This window comes from Dermochelys coriacea, chromosome 17, assembly GCF_009764565.3.
Source record: "Dermochelys coriacea isolate rDerCor1 chromosome 17, rDerCor1.pri.v4, whole genome shotgun sequence".
NCBI lineage: Eukaryota > Metazoa > Chordata > Testudines > Dermochelyidae > Dermochelys > Dermochelys coriacea.
The window spans coordinates 12,841,176-12,863,692 of record NC_050084.1 but is presented as its reverse complement, the minus strand read 5'-3'; the positions used below and the strand labels follow the sequence as shown (position 1 = coordinate 12,863,692).

Genomic DNA, 22,517 nt, shown 5'->3' with positions numbered 1-22,517 from the left:
TCATATAGAATCTGAATTTTGTTAATTCAAAACAAACTCCAATGATCTGAAAGATTTGGGAGTCCCCTGAGAAAAGTGGATAATTAGCGCTTATCAGTAATAACTGTACATTATTATCTCGGCTTCTGTGAGATGATAACTGGGAATATAGCAGCCAAAGCACTAGCTTTCAAATGGCAATGTTATAAATAATACATTACATGTAAAGAAGATTGAAAATCCTTCTGTGGCACAGTGCAAGATGTAACCATGCAACTGAAGGCTCTTGCAAGCTACCATGCAGTTTTAGGCATGTGAAAAAATTATCATTGAAGGAGTCACTATCAAAATTCTTTTTTGCTTGAACACTCTTGTTAATGTGCATTTGGGGTGTGTGCAGTGCACATGACTTTTGAGTATCAGTTGTATTAGATTAAAAATAGGTCTTTATTTCATAACAAGATTTAAAATAATTGCCAAAGACAAGTCTGTCTACCTTCATATATTTGCCTGTGCATTTTATATTGTGATGAAAAGAGGGTTATATAATGAAAACTCATCATCTTTGTAGTTCTAGGATGTTTTTCTAATTACAGTCAGTGCCCATTTCTACCATTTGCAATGCAGATGTTTCTTATTGTGCATATGAGTAATATATGATATGGTCTCTAGGCCAGTCCTGTTTATCAGACCAAGAAACATGTTACAATCTGATAAAGCAGCAGACCCATTTTCTGTTCTCAGAGGCCATATGCTCTGGGTAACTGAGGTTGGATCGTCTTAGTTTAAAAAAAAAAAGTTAAAAAAAAATTGTCATCTGATCAGCTAAACGCAGATAGATACCACTGTCAAGGAAATGGAGTATAATTTGTCTTTGCGGGGTCTGTCTGTAAACTCTGCCAGTGATGGAAAATCTATTTTAGCGTTTTATTCTGCTGCCCATCTCCTGAGTATCTGAGCACCTTATGTGTAAGATCAATAGCAATAATAATACTAGCTCTTACTTATCATTTTTCATGTATACATCTTGGAGCACTGTACGAAAGAGGTCAATATCATTATCGTCATTTTGCAGATGGAGCAAACTGAGACAAAACAGAGGCATCCTGATGTGCTCAAGGTCACTCAGCCAGCCAATGGCAGAGCCAGGAATAGAACCAGGGCTCATGACTTCCGGCCTAGTGCTATATCCATTATGCAACACTGGCTTGTAGTGCCCAAAAGTGAAGTCCCAAGTGGACTTCCTGGACTCATTTCTCCCTTTCAAGGGTCAAAATTCTCTTAGGAGTAAGTTTTTTTGGGGGGGATGGCGGGTCATCTGAATTTGGGAATAAATGTAGTGTTTGAATTGCGAGTTTCACTTGTGGGGAAAAATCATTTACAAATTTTTTTTTTTAATGTTTCCTGAAGATGGTCAGATTCTGGATTCACTTGATCTCCTTTGGAAGATTGTTGTATCCACTCTGTAATGGTGGTTTTATAGCAGCTTGAAAGAAGGAACTTGGAGTGATGCAGAGCTATATAAAATCTTAAAGCAGTACATTTTCTTTGTTGGGATGATATTGTGTAGTCAGAGACACCACAACCCTGCAAACATAGGGACCTCTGTTGACACCAAAATGTAATAGTAAAGGAATAGCAGTATTTCTAGCAGACATATAGGATCCTCTGCTCTCTATCTCTCACATTCTGCTGATTCCTCTAGTTTGCAGTTTCCCGGCTTGTTGTTAACCTCTTCTGTAGGTTGATGCTTCCCCTTTGTCCACCTCCACAGCCTGGGCCAACACGCTTTTCTTCCAAGCTCCAGGAGAGGTAACAAGATATTAGATAACTAACTGCCTCTGTTTCTACCAGCCTATGTCCGATTGTCCAGATTGCTCTTGGTCCTTGAATGACTTCATAATACTTTGCCTCTGTGCTGCAGAGCCGTTTTGTCTTGCGTTTACTGAGGCAAAATATTTTGAATCCAAGTGAAGATATTGTTAAACTTGAACAAGTAAAGTCACAGGTTGTTATGATGCTTTGCTCCATGTGTTGACCACATAGGGCAGCTCAGAGGGTCACATGGCACCTCAGTTCTGGAAGCTGAATGTAGTTCTTTAGTCTGGTCACTAGTGTCTCAGACTAATGTGTTTCTCTTAGGTGTTGTCAAGAATGATCTCTAGCCACTAGATAATAGTGACCGCAATATAGTTCTTCATCCTTGGACGAGGAATCATAAAACAATGACACTAAACTTTGGAGAAAAAAAATTTTTTAAGTGGAAACTATTGAAAAAGGCCCTAAAATCAAACATAAATAGATTAAAATCCTTGGATTTAGCATGGAGGCTATGATATCTTTGCAGAGTTCCAGAAGGAATGCCTAACCCTAAACAAAAAAGGAAGCTGCAAGGCAAAGACATAACTAGAATGGCTAAGTGGCAAGGTTCAAGAGGTTACTCAAACCCAGCAGTTACCCTTCAGATAATGGAAAGCCAATAGGAAAGAGCATAGACTATCGCAGGTAAAATGTAAGATGGAAACTGGAAGGGATAAGAGAGAACAATTAGCCGAAGACATGAAAACCAATAAGAATAAATTGGCTCTGGACAAAAGACTAGAGGCTGAGGATAGTTCCCTCGATTATAAGTCCGCTGAAGGAGCTGTTCTCCAAGGAAAGGGTTCCTCTTATTATCTTTTGTTGCAGGACTCTCAGTGGGAACAGTATATAAATCTCAATAATTCCAGCTCCTGAATGTTACTAATCTCAAATCTCCCAATGGATCCTCTACCATGATTTCTACTTTTACATTTGCAGTGTTTGAGCTGCAGAGAGCAAACACAATGTTTTAGGGTCCCAGTCTGATCTGCTCCATTAGGCAAAACTGATACGCTCCGTCAGGCAAAATTATCTGGATATTCAATATTGATGTAGGGTCTAGGGCTGCTTTTAGCCATCTTCATTACAAAAAGGGCATCTGCTCCATTGCTTTAGCTTTCACAGGTCTTTAATTGAGGATGGGTTTCAGAGTAGCAGCCGTGTTAGTCTGTATTTGCAAAAAGAAAAGGAGTACTCGTGGCACCTTAGAGACTAACAAATTTATTAGAGCATAAGCTTTCGTGAGCTACAGCTCACTTCATCTGATGAAGTGAGCTGTAGCTCACAAAAGCTTATGCTCTAATAAATTTGTTAGTCTCTAAGGTGCCACAAGTACTCCTTTTCTAATTGAGGATGCTACATTTTGTTTGTTTGGAGATCTTCTGCTAAATCATCTTGCCTATTTCATGGCTCCAACAGATGAAACTTTCCCTGGCATTAATGGTGAGTGTGGAGTTAACTCTGTTCCCATTATGCCTTTTTGGTGTAAAACACATTCCACTAGCATAAGACACTTGTTATAAACCTTTATGCTGTTCTCTTTAAAATAAGTTGTGTATCTTTTTGTAATAGGCACAATGATTGTAATCTGTTAATTTCAGTACTGTATATTTCCTCCCTAGGATGCTTATGGAAAAGAAATACTGACAGTTTTTCCTATAAACACGTTAAAAATATGTGTAGTCACTAGGCAAGAAATGACCTTGTTAATTTCAACATCAGATAAAATATTGGTGGTAGGATCAAGCAGTTCTTAGGGAAATCTGATTAGGGAAAATGGTATATTTTCAAGATAAGAGGCTACAAACAGTGGAATATGAAAATATAGTAGCTGAGCGACCTTTTAAGATACTTACCCCTCCTTTTGTGCTAAAAGTGAGTTGGGAGAGTGTTTAATATCCCCAATGGTATGCACATGCAAAGTATTCTGATGTGTGTTGCTTTTGGAGTAATAGAGAAGGGAATTCTTTGCAGTTAATATAGCTGGAGCGTTCAAGTAAAAAAATATTTGGCACCAAGAGCTATTCCAAAGCTAAAAGTTGAGAGGTTTATTAATGGATAATACAGTCTTCTGTTAGGTCTGTATTTCCCTCATGAATAATTAAAGATTTTTATTTTGGGGCTGGTTGGGGGTCAGTTCTGCTTGCGGTACATCAACTGGCAGAAAAATTAAATTGTTTCCTTTTCAGAAGAAATAGAGGCCAGTTGCTTGCTTCATGGAATGCTTATTTTGATTGTTTGCATCTATTGCCGTGTCTGTCAGAAAGACGCTGAGATGGACGTTGCTATTATAAGCCATGTTTTTGTTCAGTCTTTTTAAAAACACTTTTTTAGGGGGTTGGGGATTAATGGAAGCTAGGGCCAGTGAAAGGTGTTGGACTGACAACCCATGGAGACTGCAGTTCTCCAGCTGCAGGACAGATATAGCATGGGAGGCTTTCTACCCTCAGCATTCTTCAAACCCGAGCTGGATGTATAGACTCACCTCTAGAAGGTAGTTCAGTATCTATGTCCATTAAATCATTAGTCGTTAATGTTAACTGCCCACTGCACCTTGAATAGTCTCTTGCAACATGTTAACTCGTTATTTGTTCCACCCTTGTATTAGCTGTGACACTCTGAGTACCTTTCCCAGACCTGGAGACGAGATTTGCGTAAGCTCAAAAGCTTGTTTCATTCACTGTCACTAGTTGGTCCAGTAAAAGATATTACCTCACCCACCTTGTCTCTCTCTAATATCCTGGGACCAGCATGGCTACAACAAGGCTGAGACTGCCAACAAGGTTGCTAGTTTTGGTGATTTTTTTATTTTATTTTTTTTTAATGTTTAAATTCTATTCTCTGTGGATTCTTATGCTGTGTCCATCACTGTAGTGTCTAATGGGATCCTGCTGAGATCAGGAGTTAGACCACCAAACTCACTTCACATAGCCTGCTAAGTAACCATTGATGGTGGTTGAAACTCTCCTACAGGAATAATGTTTCAGTGGTTAAGATGCTAACTTGGGAAACCTAGCTTCAATTACCTATTCAGCCACAGACTCGCTCTATGACCTTGGGCGAGTCACTTAGCCTCTCTGAACCTCTGTTTCCCCTCTGTAAAATCGGGACAATTGCACTGCCCTTCCTCACAGGGATGTCATGAGGATACACACAGTAAAGATTGTGAAGTGCTCAGATTCTTTGGTAATGGGAGGCCATGTAAGTATCGTAGTACATAGCTACGTTGAGAGTGCTGGTGTATCTGACATTGGGGGTGCTGATGGTTGCAGTTTTTTTAAATAAAGCTACTGTAGACATATGTGGACACTGTCAGAGATAGTTGGTCCAAAATTAGGGTTGTTTTTGGTCAGGTGGGAGAGGGTAAAGTCAATTCTCTCGCTCCCCTTCAGATAAATGATTTGGTCATATTATTACTATTAATTTATTTTTTTAAATAACTCAGTGCTGGTATCTGTTACCTGTGAGCAGCCTGGCTTTGATAAATAAGTGACATTGGATAAGGAAGCAGATCACTGTTAATGTAGAAGCTTAAAAACAAGAGACACCTGAAGTGCTAGGTTCTGAAGGACTACTGCAGACAGGATCCGAGAATGGAGAAAAGACTCCAGGAACTCATACTCCTTCAGCCAGAAAGGGTAGGAATGTGGGGTGGAAGCAGATGGTAGCTCATTACAAAGAGCTAAATTGTTGTGGGAGAGGCTACTGGTAGCCTGTTTTCCTGTGAAATGGAAATAAAAACTGTTTAATAATACAGTTCACAGGTTGGTTATACTAAAAACTGCAGAGTTTCTGTATTTTACTTTCTGACAGACTGAGAGCAATGGTGATGGGCTTTGAAGGGAATTCAGTCCCCAGGCTGGAGGGATGATGAGGACACCCTGTGGATGTGTTGGAAATGAGGCTAGAATGCCAATGTGAGAGAAAGATAAGACCTGTAAGCAAAGGTCCTAATATTGGAGTGATGCTTGCTGCTTTGAGCAGTCCCGTTCGTGACAAAATACCAGTATCCAGCCCAGAGTAATAACAATGTAAAAACCAGCTACAAACTTAAGTGCGAATAATAGGATAACACAAGTGGGTGTTTCATGCTCTGCTAGAAATCTAAAAGAAGTTGTTTAAGCTGTGGTGTTTTTCCACTTGCAGAATGTACACAAGTCTTTTTATAGGAGCAAAAGACCACAGCGAGAAAACAAAGTTTAGAGAGTGGTGGCAAAAGAGAGGATTCAGTGCTGCCTGCTGTCTTCCCTGCTCCCTCCCTTACTAATTCCCCCCCACACTGCACAGAAGAGAGCACAGTATTTCCACCTGGTTGGCCTCACTTTTCTGCTACATAAGATGGGCCTTTATTATCCACATCATGCTGCATTGGTCTAAATTCACAACAGTGTGAGACTCAGTTCACAGAAAAACTTCATCAATATGTTTGTGGTTAGAATGCTAGATTTGTTGCTCGTTTTTTGGGGTTAACATAACATGAGTTGGTAGAACTGCACCAGAAGCCTTCAGGTGAGGCACAATGTGCAGAGAGCCCTGCTATAAGCATCTGAAGCTACTGCACGAACACACAGCAGAGCCAAAACTGCTTTGAAAGATGCAAGATGATTAAATGATTTGACAACATTATTGTAAACAACAACGGGATTACTACAGCACAGTCCAACCAATAAGAGAACAGCTTTCCGAACACAACTCCGCAAACAGCCAATTGCAATTTAGTGGCAGGTGAACCAATAGCTAATTGGAATTCAGTTGGGAAACGACAGCTCTGCTGCTGAAAAGAACTAAGCCAATCAGACACTGAATTGGGCAGCGTATGAAAATCAGCATTTTATTCAGCCAGTGACAGGGGTTCTCCTGCCCTGGGTCTGACAAGAGATTCCTTGGCACCGCTGGGCAGACTGCATTCCTCCAGATATATGTGCATCTGTGAGCTTGACTCACAGCACAATAATAATCATCCCTCTAATGATTCACTTCCCAATAATAACAGCGTCATAAATTATTTGTACAAAGCAGGACAATTATGTCTCTCTGTCAGCCCTGTGATTGTTTGCAGCTGGTAGGGAAAGTATCCAGATAATTTGGGTCTTGTCTCTCATTTAGCATTGCCACGGCTGTCTGCCCAGCAGACTTGGTTACAAGAGCCAGAGGGATGGTGGTAGTCACAGGGCAGAACAAAGCCAGTGGAAATCTGGACGATGCCATGTCGAGTTCAGATGCAGAGGATGATTTCCAAGACCCTGCCACTCCTACCGCAACTCAGGCAGGGCACTCGCTACCTCTGCTGCCTCAGCAGGTAAGGGCGGTGTAAGACTGTTCTCCTCTGAGCTGATGAGTTGCTTACATTTGAGCCTCCATTGTACAGTAGCAGGGAATCCATTATTCCTCATGCTGACGTCTCAAGAGTTTCTAGTTTAATTTTTATTGCCAAGTAGCTTGGTGAAGGAAACTGAACTCCTTTTTTGCATGATAGCCAGGCGTATAACCCTCGAAACCCATAACCTCCCTCATCCACATTAGGATTTATCTGCTGTCTTCTACATTAGAAAGAGAAGTGCTTGCTGCCCTATTATAAATATAGGTAATTCTTACCCTCTAAACTCTGCACAACTCTTCCTTGACCTATATCTGCCAAAAGTTGTTACCCGCTCATTTCTTTCTCTGAACTGCTTCCTTCATTACCTTGTTTCACTCTTGAGTCGCTGCATGAAAGGCAGTAACCCTATGCTTGGAACAATCTCCTTCTTCCTTTGTGCCAGGAGATCTCCCTCTCCCTATTCCTCCACTCTTTATGAAACCTTCAGACTTTGATCTCCTCGCAGACTGTGTCTTTGTGCCATCTTGGATCTGTAATCTTATCCTGTGTTTCATAGAGATTCTCCTCTGTGTGGGTCAAGGGATCTTGTCATATACATGTTTGTGAAACACCACAGAATAACTTTTAAATAGTGATATGATTGCTTTTCCAGTTCCCAGAAGTTGTTCCACTTAATGTAGGAGGCATGTATTTCAGTACCAGGCTGTCAACACTAAGACGCTGTGAAGATACCATGTTGGCTGCTATGTTTAGTGGAAGACACTACATTCCAACAGACGCTCAAGGCAGATATTTTATTGACAGAGATGGAACTTATTTTGGGTATGTGCATTGTCCTTATTACTCTAATTTTGAAACTGTTACTGTGGTAGGAATCATTAATTTTAAGAAAGGCAAGAATTCATTTGCAGTCTTCTAATTCAATCCCATTTGAATTGCATCTTTTTATCAAAGATTGGTGTGATTAACATGCAACTACAGTTTTTAAAACTTATTCCAGAAAACTGTCAGATTTCTTGGTATGTTGCAGTGCAAAAAACTCTATTATTTAAAAACTAATTATTGTAACTCACTTTACAAAAAAAACCTGAACAATGTTTTAGTCCTCAGCAGAAGTGTGTGTATGTACAAACACACAAAATAGCTCCATCCAGGGAGCCAAGTTGCTCATACATTAAAAGTTGAGTATTTGACACCATTTTTGTAACAACATGATTGTGGCCTCTTTTTTGTGATTTTTGTTAGTATTATCTTGTTGTTTTTACCCTAAAAGGGGGTGGCAGTGATGTTCCTAGGATATTTGATAAAGTCCTCTTTTTGGATGTTACGATTTTCAAATATTTTATGGAACATTTGTAGAGATTCATCCAAGTTTAGAGTATAATCATGCTGTTAAGAAAAACACAATACTAGTTGTCTGACTAATTTACAAGCTTGACTTCAGTGTAAAATATTCTACCCAGTTAATCATACTATAATACTTAGAGGGGCTGAATCTTGTTTTGGATAAAATTGCAAATTTTTATCTTTTTATTTTTCCTCTTTTCTATTGTCTGCATTTTTATTTGCCTGAATTTCACATATCTGAATTTCAGCTATATGTAAATTCAGGTGAACAGATTAACACTACATGCTGATGAAATGTGTGGCATTGTTTTAAGCCTGCAGATATTTATCCACCTCCAAAATTGCCAGATTTTCTCTGAAAGAGAATTTGTTGTTTGAAATCTGGCCCAGCTTTAATTATAATGCGCTTTAGAAAGCTGAAGGTCTGAGTAAAATCTATGCCTTTCGGGGATTTTCACTTTCTAACAAATAAATTCTGCAAAATGTAGTAGGATGAATCTTTGTTTTGCATGTGGACCAGCTACTCCCTGGACCAGTGAGAAAGCAAGCATAATAATTTTTTATTGCTTTAAAAAGACCTGTTTACATATTATAGGTGGAAAAACAATGCAGGGGTCAAAGAACTTCTTTTAAATTGCTGATGTCTGGCAGTGTTATATTCAGAGCTCTGTTATAATCCTTCTAAAGGTCTCAAACAAGATAGTAGCTTTCTTTTTATTATTTATTTATTTTGAACATGATTCTGCTAATATTTAGTTCCACTTTTTGGCAGTAATTGCTACTTCAAATATTAAGCTTTCTCATGATCAGATCTTTGCTTGTAGAAATATATGTTGGACATTCTAACCTCATTTCCAAAATACTTTTCCCCAGAGGGATGTTCTTCATCTGTCCAGTTGAGGACCCAATTCTCTTCAAAGCCAATCAGTGCTGTTTCTTAATTCACCACAAAGTCCAATCTATATCAAGACAGAATTTCCTAGTATGATTAAGCTGATTTGTTTATTTGAAAACAAGTTTGTGAGTTTCTTACTGCTGGCAACTGTCTTATTGGAAACTGAGTTAATTGTGATATACACTATCGAACCAAACCAGCACTTGATATATTTCCTGCAACATTATAAAGAAGGGCCAAGTAGCAGGTGTGTTCTTTGTTTTAGGTCATACGTTCACTAATAGGATTAATTAGTGAATGTTTGTAAAGTGGTGTTTCCATCTTCAAAGCATTCTGATGTAAACCATTGTTAAACACATTCAAATGAAACACTCATTCTGTTGTCAGAATAATTGCAGAAGGCCCTGATCCTGTAAAGACAACTCCACAGCCAGACACTACAACCCCACCTGTAGCTCTTTGATGTTAGTGAGGTTTTCAGTGGGCTGAAGGATCTGCTCACATAGTTCTTTAGCAAAATTGGGTACTTAATGAATACAATTATCACTGTAAAAAGAAAATGAGTGCTTGTGGCACCTTAGAGACTAACAAATTTATTTGAGCATAAGCTTTTGTGAGGTACAAAAAAAAAACTTCAAAAACAGACTCCAAAGAGAGACTGCTGAATTGGAATTAATTTGCAAACTGGGTACAATTAACTTAGGCTTGAATAAAGACTGGGAGTGGATGGGTCATTACACAAAGTAGATGTTAGATGGGGTGGGATCTGAGTTACCCAGGAAAGAAATTTCTGTAGTATCTGGCTGAATCTTGCCCATATGCTCAGGGTTTAGCTGATCGCCATATTTGGGGTCGGTAAGGAATTTTCCTCCAGGGCAGATTGGAAGAGGCCCTGGAGGTTTTTCGTCTTCCTCTGTAGCATGGGGCACGGGTCATTTGCTGGAGGATTCTCTGCTCCTTGAAGTCTTTAAACCACGATTTGAGGACTTCAGTAGCTCAGACATAGGTGAGAAGTTTTTTGCAGTAGTGGGTGGGTGAGATTCTGTGGCCCGCGTTGTGCGGGAGGTCGGACTAGATGATCATAATGGTCCCTTATGACCTTAGTATCTATAAATCTATTTCCCCATGTTTATTCTCTTCCCTCCCCCCCCCCCGTTCCTTAAATGTTCTTGACAGCTGCTGGAAATGACCCACCTTGATTATCACTACAAAAGGTCGTCTCTCCTCCCTCCCCCCCGCTCTCCTGCTGGTAATAGCTCACCTTACCTTATCGCTCCCGTTACAATGTGTATGGTAACACCCATTGTTTCATGGTCTCTTTGTATATAAATCTCCCCACTGTATTTTCCGCTGAATACATCCGATGAAGTGAGCTGTAGCTCACAAAAGCTTATGCTCAAATAAATTCGTTAGTCTCTAAGGTGCCACAAGTACTCTTTTTCTTTTTGCGGATACAGACTAACACAGCTGCTACTCTGAAAATTATCACTGTGTTGTCAGTGAGAAACTATAATCTGTGTCCTGTTTCAGTTTAAGAGATTAAAGCATCCTGAATGTTTTGTTTGCTGTGTTTTTAAACTGGGATCCCAACACTGCTAGCTTCACAGACAACACATTTTCCCGCTGGAGGCTCAAAAATGCCAAATGCAACTCAAAATGTGCCTTTGAAAATAGAGTTCACAGTTCATATAAGAATGAGAGCTGCTTCTTACCTTCTGAATTTGAAAATTGCTGGACTGAGTAAAATGGTATCTCCATTTCATGTCCGATTAACAATTAAGTTCTTTTTTTTCCCCAAATTTTTTTGAAGACTTGTTATTGAATAATATTTCTCCCCCTTCTGTTTAGAGACATACTTAACTTTCTGCGATCTGGTGACCTGCCACCGAGAGAACGGGTGAGGTCAGTTTACAAGGAAGCTCAATATTATTCCATAGGACCATTGCTGGACAATCTAGAGGAAGTCCAGCCTCTCAAAGGAGAAAAAGTTAGACAAGCTTTCCTGGGCTTAATGCCATATTACAAAGGTAAATTAAAGAATATTGACAATGTATATTGTATCTTGGTATGTGTAGTATAAATAATGCTCAAAAGACTGAGTTTACTTTCTAATAGCGTTAAGTGTTCTGAGGTAAATACGCAAAGGGGGTTTTCATGAACAGGAAGAAAGTCCTGTGGTTCTTATGCTATTTCCTATACACTGGAGTAATTTTGACCCAGATCCTCAAACTTATTTAGGCTTCTGATTTCCATTTCCAAGCTTCAATTTTTGGCTTTGCTTTTGGGTAGTTACACTCTAACATCCTAGCTCTTCACATCTTTGAAGCCCCCACACAGCACTTCCACCTGCATCATTCAAGTGATGAGTGTTTTTCCTTATACTTGAATGAGAGCAGGATCAAGCCCATAAAGTGCGAGAAGAGATTCTTGAACAAAACTATTTCTTTGAGTCTGCATTGGTGGTTCTCTTGAGGCCTGCATCTCTTTCCTTGCGTAAGAGGTTGTGCGTTCAAGGTCTTTAGGAAATGTTTCAACAGCTATTTATTATTTCATGTATTGTGCCTAAATGGGCTAAATACTTTATGGACATACAGTAAACAGGCCACTGCCTCAAAGAGCTTACAGGCGACACAATCAATTTTTTTGAGACAATAGCAAAACTACTGTGTTTTGCATTGTTCCTTGTAGGCACATAATAGCATTACCAACAGATCTTATCTGAACACAGCTAATACTAAAAATACGCCAGTATGAGACCGGCCTTGAACTGAAGAGAATAATGCCATACATGTGACTTCACACCTAACTTATAGACCAAAAAACCTGAGTTTTCTCAGTCTTGTGATTCTTTGGTTATTTCACAACTTGAACTTTTGGCATACTGCTCAAGCAGTCATCATAAAGCTTGCAATCATAAGGTTGTGTATAACTGGAATTTAAGGTAAGGGGGTGTGTGTGTGTATATATACACATACACACATAAGATATAAAATCAATATCACAGACACTAAACTCTCAATATGAATATGGATAATTTCATTATTATAGGCCGTATCTAACTGCAAGCAATCCTTGAGTATATCTTTTGTTGCCTCTAGCATTGTTTTAAGAATAATTCATGCCACTTTGATGCAGTAATTAGATTCCATATAAAAACATTGTTTTCTGTTCCTCACATGACATTCACTGTTTGTTACTTTTGTTGTTGTTTAGAACACTTGGAACGGATAATTGAAATAGCTAAGCTTAGAGCCATGCAGAGAAAAGCAAGATTTGCAAAGTTGAAGATCTGTGTTTTCAAGGAAGAAATGCCCATCACCCCATATGAGTGTCCACTTTTCAACTCTCTACGTTTTGAAAGAAGTGAAAGCGAGACAAAACTGTTTGAACATCACTGTGAAGTAGATGTATCTTTTGGCCCCTGGGAGGCTGTAGCTGATGTATATGATCTTCTGCACTGTATTGTGACAGACCTATCAGACAAGGGAATTGCTGTGGATCATCAGTGCATTGGTGTGTGTGATAAACATCTGATAAACCATTATTACTGCAAGCGCCCCATCTATGAATTCAAGATTACTTGGTGGTGAGTTATTCTTTTCAGAAAGTGCATAAAAAGTCTTTTCTAGACAACAATTGCTTTTAATATTATCTTTTGCAATATGTCTCTGGAAATGCATTGCTGCTGAGATGCACTGGTATTGACCTGTTGAAATGGCTAATGCTTAGCTGTTCAGCAAATGGGAACCTGTTACATGATAACATTTTGAAAAACGAGCCTGAAACAAGATTCTTGGCTCGGGTATCTTAACTTGACGCCTTCTGAAAGGTCCCCACCTGCTTGGTGCCTTTTCTGTAACAGCAGGGTCTGAAAAGTGGACAGTGCAACTTTCACTCACTTTCGAGCAAAGTCATGGCTCCTGGCTGTGCTAGCACCATTTGAGAATATCTGTGGCTTCAATTTTACAAGCTGGTGTAATAGTTTTAGTCACTTCTGCTAGATTGATCACTCTATAAAGCCAAATACCACTCCGGTACAAAGATATTGATAATGCAACTCAGAAATACCTGGTAATTTAAATAAATAAGGGAAGAATGTCCTAAATGTTAATGTTGGTTGTGATTATTTCAGTTTTTCAAAAATTAGCTTTGAGACTCTGCATTACAAATCTGTATTGTAATAATTCAGTTATTTCCATTTTTATGACCAAAACAACATCTAACAAATTCAGGCTACATTCCTTAATACATTTAGGACAAATTACAATTTACAAAAAGCCTGTTCTCAGCATTAGAAATTCTAAATGTTTACTACACCTACAAAAAAGAAGCTGTATACAGATGGGTCATTTGGAAAGGCTTTTGGAAAATGGGAGAACCCTACTGGTATGCCCCAATTAGCAAAGATAAAATGGGCACTCAAATATATGAATTACTGTAAACTTAACTCTTCCAGATCCAATGATAATTCCACATAATTCTGAAATGGAAGCTGGATGGTGAGACTTTATAAGCTAAGCCCTGAAAAAAAATTAAAGTTACATGATGAATATCCCTGTTTGTAGCAATAAGAAGTGTAATTGTTGACTTTGTAATTAATCTTTAAAGATTTCTCCAGCTACCAGCTAATGTGTCTCTGTAGCAGATTTCCTTTTAGACTGAAAGAGGCTATCCCAGGATCATCTTTCTTCCCTGAAAGTGATAGCTGAAATACTGAAATTTGTAAATGTCTCTCTTGAAAGCTCAAATGCATCATTTTATCCAAAATGTAGGAATATATTTAAATCCTGGAAACATTACTATAATATGGAGTATCTCAAATCATCTCCACTATTTCAGGAAAGTCACTTGGGTTGGCCTCAAAATTTAATCTTGGAAATATTTATGTAAATTGTAGGCTGCTGTGTTACATTTCATTGGGTTGATTAATCTAATTTGTTGACCAGAAAGATCTTTGGAAAGGCAACTTGCATTTAAAATGTTTATCAAGAATTTCAGTAAGAATCTTTGAGTAGCATGTTCTGAACAAAAAAAATTGATTAGCCCTCACCCATACTGTTTAATTTAAGAGATTACTGTAATCTCTTCTTTATAAGGCTGTACTTGGGGGGCTTACAACTTTGTATCTTTGTAAAGCAACATTGTCAAGTGCTCGGGTTTAGGACTAGAATTTAGGTTTTGGAAAGGAAAAGGGGGAAGGGAGATAAACAGATTTTGTCCCTTTTTTTTTTTTTTTTAAATTTAGTAGAATCTTTTTTTAAATGTTAGGATTCCCCTTCAGTCTGAGAAAAACAACACCAAGCTATTAGTACATGAGAATCTGAAACTGAAACCATCTAGAAATGGCAAATGAAACTAACCAAGGTAGTTTCACTAAGGCCTGATCTACACTACTGTTAATGTATGTGTCTACGCTACCGGGTTCTTTATGCTGACCAAGTCGTCTCTAATGTTGACTTCTGTAATCCACCTCTGCGGGAGGCATATCACTTAATTTGATTTTCGTGGGTCAACTTCAAGGTAGTGCAGACGCAGCATTGTGTAATTCAATTTAATTGGCCTCCGGGTGGTGTACCACAATGATCATCTGTGACTGCTCTGGAGATCATTCTCAACTCTGCTGCACTGCAGCCAGGTACATAGGAAACAGCCCCTCCCTTGCTAAAGCACCGGGAATTTTTGATTTCCCATTTCCTGTTTGATCAGCATTGGGAGCATGCCAGCTTAAGCACAACTGATCATGGAGACTGTATGCCCCAAACACGCTCCAGCCTGGTCTGCACAGGAGGTGGTGGATCTCATCGCTATGTGGGGAGAAGTCTGTGCAGGCAGAGCTCTGATCCAGCAGAAGAAACGCTGACATCTATGCAAAGATCGCTCGTGGAATGGGGGAAAAGGGCTACATGAGGGACATACAGCAGTGCCGTGTGAAAATAAAAGAACTTTGCCAAGGGAAGCAAACAGTCGTTCTGGTGCTGAACCCCACACATGCCAGTTCTACAATGAGCTGCATGCGATTCTCTGGGGTGACCCTACCAGTACCCCCACAAGCAACATGGACACATCAGAGGTGTGAGAGTCTCGGGACAACAAGGAGGACAATATGGTGGATGAGGAAGAGGAGGAGAATGGGAGACAGGTGAGCAGTGGGTCCATTCTCCCCAAGAGCCAGGAAATATTTTTAACTCTGGAGCCCTGTGGGTCGCAGGACATCATGGTGACTGACCATGATGCCGGGGAAGGCACCTCTGGTGAATATACAGTTACAATCAAAGTCCAGTTAAACTTTAGCGGGTGCACACATTCAGTGGTATTGCATGTTCACTGTGAAGAAAGTGAGGTGCTATGGCTCTCTGCTTACAAGAGGGTGCTCCAGCTACGCAGAGGGTGGTCCCTGGAAATGACTGTTTGTGTGGACTGGGCTAGCCCGGGAATCCTCCATGGATATCTCTAGGAAACTTTCATGGAGGTACTCTGCAATCCTTTGCAGAAGATTTCTGGGCAGGGCAGTCTTATTTCTTCCACCATGATAGGACGCTTCCCCATGCAACTCCGGAATTAATACTACTGGCATCATTGTGGCACACAGCATAGCAGCATAAAGACTGGGTACATACCCAGATGCTTGCAGCATCTCCTTCCTTTCCTCCTCTGTTACCCTCAGGAGACAGATATCCCATAGGGTCGCCTAGCGGAAACGGTGGAAGTTCTCAGTAAAAGTGCTCTTACAAGGAGGAAAAAAAGAGCATGTAGACCTCCTCCCCACCCTTCCCCAATCCAGATGCCGGATCGCCAAACCACATAGCTGCCCATGTGCCTTGACTGTGCTTGGCATGGATTGATAAGTAGTTTGAGTGGCTAATAGAGGACTGGAGCCCCTCATGTGAGATTCTGCAATTTGAGAGTGAAAACGCCCCCCCACCTCCACCCCCACCCCGCCCTGTTTGTAAACAGCTTCCCGTGGTCTGTGGGGAAGGGCCATTGTTCGACTAGCTACCTCTGCTCCCGACATGAGCCTGCCATAAACTGCATTAAAAGTGCAGTCACCCGTGACTTGGTGGGCTATTCACCATGGCTGGAACAGCAAAATGCACAGTGAACAGTTACAGATTTTGATTGTTATGGCTTGCACCTAGTGTAATAAAGGTGGGGGGGGGTTGTTTTTTGTTGTTTGTTTTTTTTAAATGAAAACGACCTTGGTATGGAAACATTTTATGCATGTACAATGGCTCCTTTCTTTTTTCCCATGACTGACCCCCAACTGGAAATGTGTCCTTTGGCATGTCATCAACACCTGAAAGCAGACTTTTGCTGATTAGAAGGAGGTGAAAGAGAACACGGGAGGACATGTTCACCGAGATAATGAACACCTCCAGGACAGCTGAGACAGAGCTGAGAGCGTGGAGGATTTCACTGTCTGAGAAGTTAGACGTGGACATGAAGAGCAGGAAAGCTTCCAATGAGCAAGAGTGTGCGGCGCAGAATTAGATGCTTTGGTTTATGAGGGACCAATCAGACATGTTGAGGCATCTGGTTGAACTGCAGGAACAGAAGCAGGAGGGTAGAGTCCCTCTGCAGACCCTGGTGGACAGCCAGCCAGCATCGCCTGGCACAGAATCACCCTCCCCAAAGCGTTCCATTATTCATGGGAGAAAAGTCCATTATCCCTTTCACTTATCTCAGGAGGAGGGTACAAGGAATAGAAGATGCTCGTTCACGGATCTTTAATCGTCTAGAATGCAGTGTTATGTTAAACAGCTAAAAATTTTACTCCTGTTCCAACTTTACAACCCCTTTTCCCCAAGGCTAACTTTTTTTTTTCCTGTTTTCCCTCTTTATTTATGTTTGTTAAATAAAGTAAATGGATTTGAGAAATACATGTTCTTTATTGAGTAGAAGCGGTGGGCTTGGGTGGGGGGTTGGCTTTGCAGGGACAGTGATGCAAGGCAGGTGAAGGTTTGGGAAAGCACAGTGCAGACAAGCAGCTCACATTACTGTGACTCATTACTGAAACGGCTTTTCAAAGTCTCGCAGATACACAGCACCCCTTGCTGTGCTCTTCTTATTGGTGTCTGGCTCTTCAAAAATGGTTGCCATGCGATCTGCCTCAACTGTCCACCCCTGCAGAAAATTTACCCCCTTTTTTTCCCCCACAGATATTATGGAGCACACAAAAGGCAGCTATAAGCATGGGGATGTTCTCTTTACTAAGGTCCAACCTGGTTAGTAAACTTCTCCAGTGCCCTTTTAAACGACCAAGGGCACATTCAACCTCCATTCTGCACTTGCTGAGCCTATAGCTGAACCGTTTCTTCCTGCTGTCCAGACAGCTGGTGTATGACTTCATGAGTCATGGGAGAAAGGGTTAGGCTGGTTCCTCCAGGATAACTATAGGCATCTCAATGTCGGTTTATATACTCTCTGGCAAGGTGGTCTGGTTCCAAAATGGGAATATGCATGCCATCTATCGCCCCAACGCAATTAGGGAACCCCATCACGGCAAAACCATCCACTATTTCCTGCACATTTCCCAGACTCTCTGCCCTTCGTAGCAGAAGTTGATTAATAGCCCTGCACACTTGGAGCACAGCAGCTCCCACGGTTGATTTTACCTACTCCAAATGGTTTCTGCACTGACGGGTAACTGTCTGGCATTGCAAGCTTCCAAATAGCGATCGCCACTTGCTTCTCCACTGTCAGAGCAGCTCTCCTTTTTGTGTTGCTGAACTGCAGGGCAGGGGAAAGCTCTGCAGAAAGTTCCTGGAAGGTGGTCTTCTGCATTTGAAAGTTCTGCAGCCACTGCTCATCGTCCCATACCTGCAAAACAATGCATTTCCACCAGTCAGTACTTTGTTTCATGGGACCAGAAACAGTGCTCAACAGAGTGCAGCTGCTCTGTGACTGCCAGCAGCAACTGTGAATTTTTTTAAATTTTATTTTATTTTTAATTTTCAATGGCTTGCAGCAGGGCTGCTTGCAGGACATGGCTGTGTTCCACGTGGCGGACCCTACTTCGGCTCTGAAAATACAGCAGGCAAAGGCGGGAGGTTTTTGAGACGCTCACAGCAAGAGTGCAAAACTAAGCAGGATCCATGCTTCTGGGGTTATGGCTTATGCGCGGCAGTTTTAAGGTGTGAAAACCGCTGGGTTGTTTGCCATTGATACGAGGGAGGTGCATCATGGGATGTCGACACAATGTTCCCATTCTCCCTTGCAACATTTTGGTCCCATGAGGCATTGCACAAACTTCCCAAAACACACTGTGGCAAGTTGCACTTCGGGATAGCTACGCACAATGCACTGCTTTGTGCATCGATATAGGTGCTGCTAGTGAGGGTGCACTCCATCGAGACAATGAGCCTGGTGTGGCCACGCACAATTGACTTAATTCGGAGGCTTGAGGTTGAATTAGATAAAGTGATTTAAATTTTGTAGTGTAGACAAGCCCTAAGTTGAGTGAAGACTTGAATGAGTCCTTCACTTATCAGCTGGCTCCTCAACTTTGGTTTCTTCATAGCGGAAGGGATCCTTAAGCCACAGAACTTTTCACTAAACAGCCTCCTTCAGATTCAAAATATGAAACTTATGACCCTAAGCTTCTTGTTAGGAGAAATGCTTTATTTAATGACTAAGTAGTCATCATGAACTGGGTAGTTCAGTGGTGCTTGCCCAATTCTCATGTCTTTGTATAAATGGGACATTGCTTTGGTCTGACTTTCAGCATTGTTGACAGAAATGGAAATCTCAGCTGCAGTGATTAAAAGCATACTTTTGGGCTTGACTATCTTCTGATCACATTTTAGAAATTTCCCAAGAGAAGCTATGATGGGGATTTTGTTCTTTTTGATCATGTTTATCTCATGAGGTAATATTCTGTCACTTACATTTGTGCCAGAAGATTACATGTCAATTTATTCTGGTTCACTATATTAAAAAGAAATGGACAGGAGGAAGAAAAACTTGTTCTTGTATAATTTGGTAACTTAATTAAAGCCCTACCACATCCTCTACCAGACATTGAAAACTTTAAGTCCAGTTTAAAGAAAAGCCCAGACATAAGAGCCATTGTGCTTTCATTGTGAGCATACTTTCTGTGTCTTGTGATTTTAATTTGTGAGAGTTGACAATATTGCTATTGGCTGGACTTGTTCTAAACAAAATCTTTTACTGTGATTTAAATGTTGTTACTGCCTAATATGTGTTCATTTTTTGACAGAAACTGAGAAGAATTGTGCAGGAGGATGTCAGGGGAATATACTCGGATAACTGCTTTAAATAACTTTATTGACTTAATTTTTCCTGGCGGATACCATCACATTTTGCAAGTTCTAAATTTGAAAAGCAAAACAAAACACTGTTCTGCGAACCCTCATATATATTTAATGAATGATGTGTAGTTGTATGATGACACCAAACACTTGCATAACACTGAATTTTTTTTCAGACTTTAGAACCTCTCTTAGGGCTTATACCCAGGCACATCCAGGAAAATTCATTCAGATAATTAAAGGTGTGAATTTAAAGTGGATTAGTTAAACTTCATTAAATCTCTTTGTGGGCGCTGTTATTCAGAATTAAAGTGGCCTTAATTCAGTTTAGTTTAGTTTAATTTCCAAACTGAATTAAGGCCATTGCAATTTTGAATGAAGCAGTTCTTGCAGGATTTTAATTTGGTTTAACTAGTCCACTTCATATTCACAATTTTAGCTAATTCAAATTAATTTTTTCCTGAATGTCCCTATGTAGACAGGCCATTAGTTAAACACCCTATCTCTATTCAGTTATGCCCCTGCAGATCTCTCTGCCTATTTCTCTCTCTCTGCCTAGTCTAAAGGCTGGTCTACACTAGGAACTTACATCTGTATAGCTACATCTCTCAGGGCATGAAATATCCACAGCCCTGAGAAACATGCTAACCTAACTCCAGCATAGACAGCAGTAGAAGAATTCTTCTGTTGACCTAGCTACTGCCTCTTGTGGAGGTGGATTACCTATGCCATCGGTGTAGGTAGTGTCTAAACTGAAGTGCTATTGCAGTGCAGCTGCAGAATTAAAGTGTAGACATTAAGTGTTTATATCACTCTGTCACTGCTTGTACTTGTAAGGTATATTTCCTGTGCAGAATCTTTCACTTATCTGGATAAACATCAGGGCCTCTGTTCCATTCTGATAAATAGATCATGTGGTTGTTTCATGTCATCAACATCGTTTTGTTATGAATGTCATACTGACCTGCCTGTTGTCAGAGGAACAGTAAGTGCAGCCTGTTTAGCCCCCAAATGTACATACCTAGAAGTATGGTGCATCTTTTGCAGCATCTTTGGAGAGGATGACTATCATTTTTTGCATACAGCTCACGAAAGCTTATGCTCTAATAAATTTGTTAGTCTCTAAGGTGCCACAAGTACTCCTTTTCTTTTTGCGAATACAGACTAACACGGCTGCTACTCTAAAACCTATCATTTTTTGGTTCTCCAGTGATGCCAAAGGGAACCTGCTAACAGTGAGTGGAATATTTCATGTAAACATTCCAATTGTTTTCAGTCTGCAAATTGCAAAACCTGGATTACAGTGAAATCTCTGCTAATTGTGATGACTTGGGGGAGAGAAATTGTTAAGAACTGAGTTCTGTTTAATTATTTTTTAGGTTGCTGCATGCCCAAATATTTGCGTTAAAATTATTAGTCTCATAAAAACCTCTGTGTATGAATTGGCTAGTGGTTTGAACAGAGCAAAGAGAGACCTGGATCCTGTTATCGGTTTTCCAGCTGACTTGTTATGTGGCCTTGGGCAAGTTGCTTAACCTCTTCATGCTCCAGTTTCACATCTGTAAAAAGGGAATAACCATACCTCTTTATCTTTGTGACGCACTTTGAGAGCTTAATATTAAAAGTGCAAAGTGTTACATTTTAAAATTTTATATCTATAAAAGGCACCTGCCAGGAATGGGATGCGGTTTATTTTACTTTAAGGAAGGTACGTTTTAGTGTCCCAACTAGTTGACAATTGCTTCTTGAAAGGTAACTACAGATTCGTAGGACCTAAGAATGTAACAAAATGAGACAATGAGCCTTCCTTGTGCTGCTTATAATGGCCCTTTTTGCCTAATTACCACAATACTACATGAGGGTTACCTGGCTATGATACAGTGCAGAACACATTACCTGTACAGGCAGCTAAATAGTGAATTAAAATAGGTGGTAATTAATAGTTTGGAATTTGTTGGGACATAAATTATGCATTTTGTCTCATGGGTGCAGAGATTTTGTTCCCCTGGTGCTGGCATCTTTGTTGATTGATGATGCAGACTGGCTAACAGACACTGGCACAGTTGACTTCTTTCCCTCCGCCCTTCTCTGTTCCTGTTTTTCGGCTGAGACCCTTGATTTGTTTTTGTAAACTGTTTGGAAAGCTAACCCTTAGTTCCTGATCTGTTCTTTACACTCAACATAACATATAACTTTTTTTTTTAAAGTATTGCCAACGGTAGCAGCAATAAGATTCAGATTTGCACAGCAAAAATGTCCTGGAGTCGCCCTGACAGATTGTGTAGAGATGTAGGGAGTCTATCAGGAAAATACTATATAATCTAGTAACAACAAAGAATGAATTCATTAACCTGAAAGCTGTCGGTAGGCATCTTTTCTTACTTTGGCTTTCCCAGCTTCAAGCACTCACTGGAGCGGAGACTAACGCAGGGGCTTGGGGACGCTCTTGCCAGACACTCAGGGAGGAGGTTTATAATTTATTTTTTCCCCAGGGGACACCTATGGACCCTAAAGCCCTCCACATACCAGCATCAGTGTTGTGTGTGAAAGATATTTCAATGTATCTAAACTGAGCTGCACAAAAATCCACAGTAGATGGTGTGTGCATTTGTTTGAGGGCATAAATGAAGAATGGCGCATTGACTGTAATTTTGTATTTCTAGACTTCTTATCTTTCTGAAACATCTTTTATTTAACACAGTTATTATATACAAGGTCTTTTCTATAAATATTTAGATGGGTCATTGAGAATGAGCAGAAGTATCAATTTACATTTGCAGTGTAATTCAAAAGGGGGTAAATGTGTCTAAAATGTAATTCATGGAGGCCCCACTCCAGCAAACAAGCC

At 40.2% G+C, this 22,517-nt stretch overlaps 1 protein-coding gene and 1 long non-coding RNA gene across 23 annotated transcripts in view; one reads left to right on the top strand and one right to left on the bottom strand.

The window, feature by feature from the left end:
- TPST1 (tyrosylprotein sulfotransferase 1) overlaps window positions 1-22,517 on the top strand; it is a 137,891-nt gene that overhangs the window by 94,747 nt on the left and 20,627 nt on the right. For 11 of the 22 annotated variants that reach the window (XM_043499578.1, XM_043499579.1, XM_043499576.1 and 8 more), the window contains 4 exons: window positions 6,946-7,138; window positions 7,812-7,981; window positions 11,250-11,428; window positions 12,615-13,512. In XM_043499578.1, the coding sequence (XP_043355513.1) occupies window positions 6,946-7,138; window positions 7,812-7,981; window positions 11,250-11,428; window positions 12,615-12,991 (919 nt within the window). In that variant the 3' untranslated portion in view covers window positions 12,992-13,512. Of the gene's footprint in view, window positions 1-3,193; window positions 3,283-6,945; window positions 7,139-7,811; window positions 7,982-11,249; window positions 11,429-12,614; window positions 13,513-13,857; window positions 15,653-16,705; window positions 17,277-19,617; window positions 20,505-22,517 lie in introns of those variants that run through there. The other 11 variants (XM_043499586.1, XM_038375854.2, XM_043499585.1 and 8 more) reach the window with 9 other exon arrangements.
- LOC122456998 lies at window positions 929-20,987 on the bottom strand. Its single transcript, XR_006276255.1, has 3 exons — window positions 20,858-20,987; window positions 20,500-20,734; window positions 929-941 (listed from the first exon to the last, which is right to left on the bottom strand). It is a non-coding gene; the product is annotated as an uncharacterized LOC122456998 (long non-coding RNA).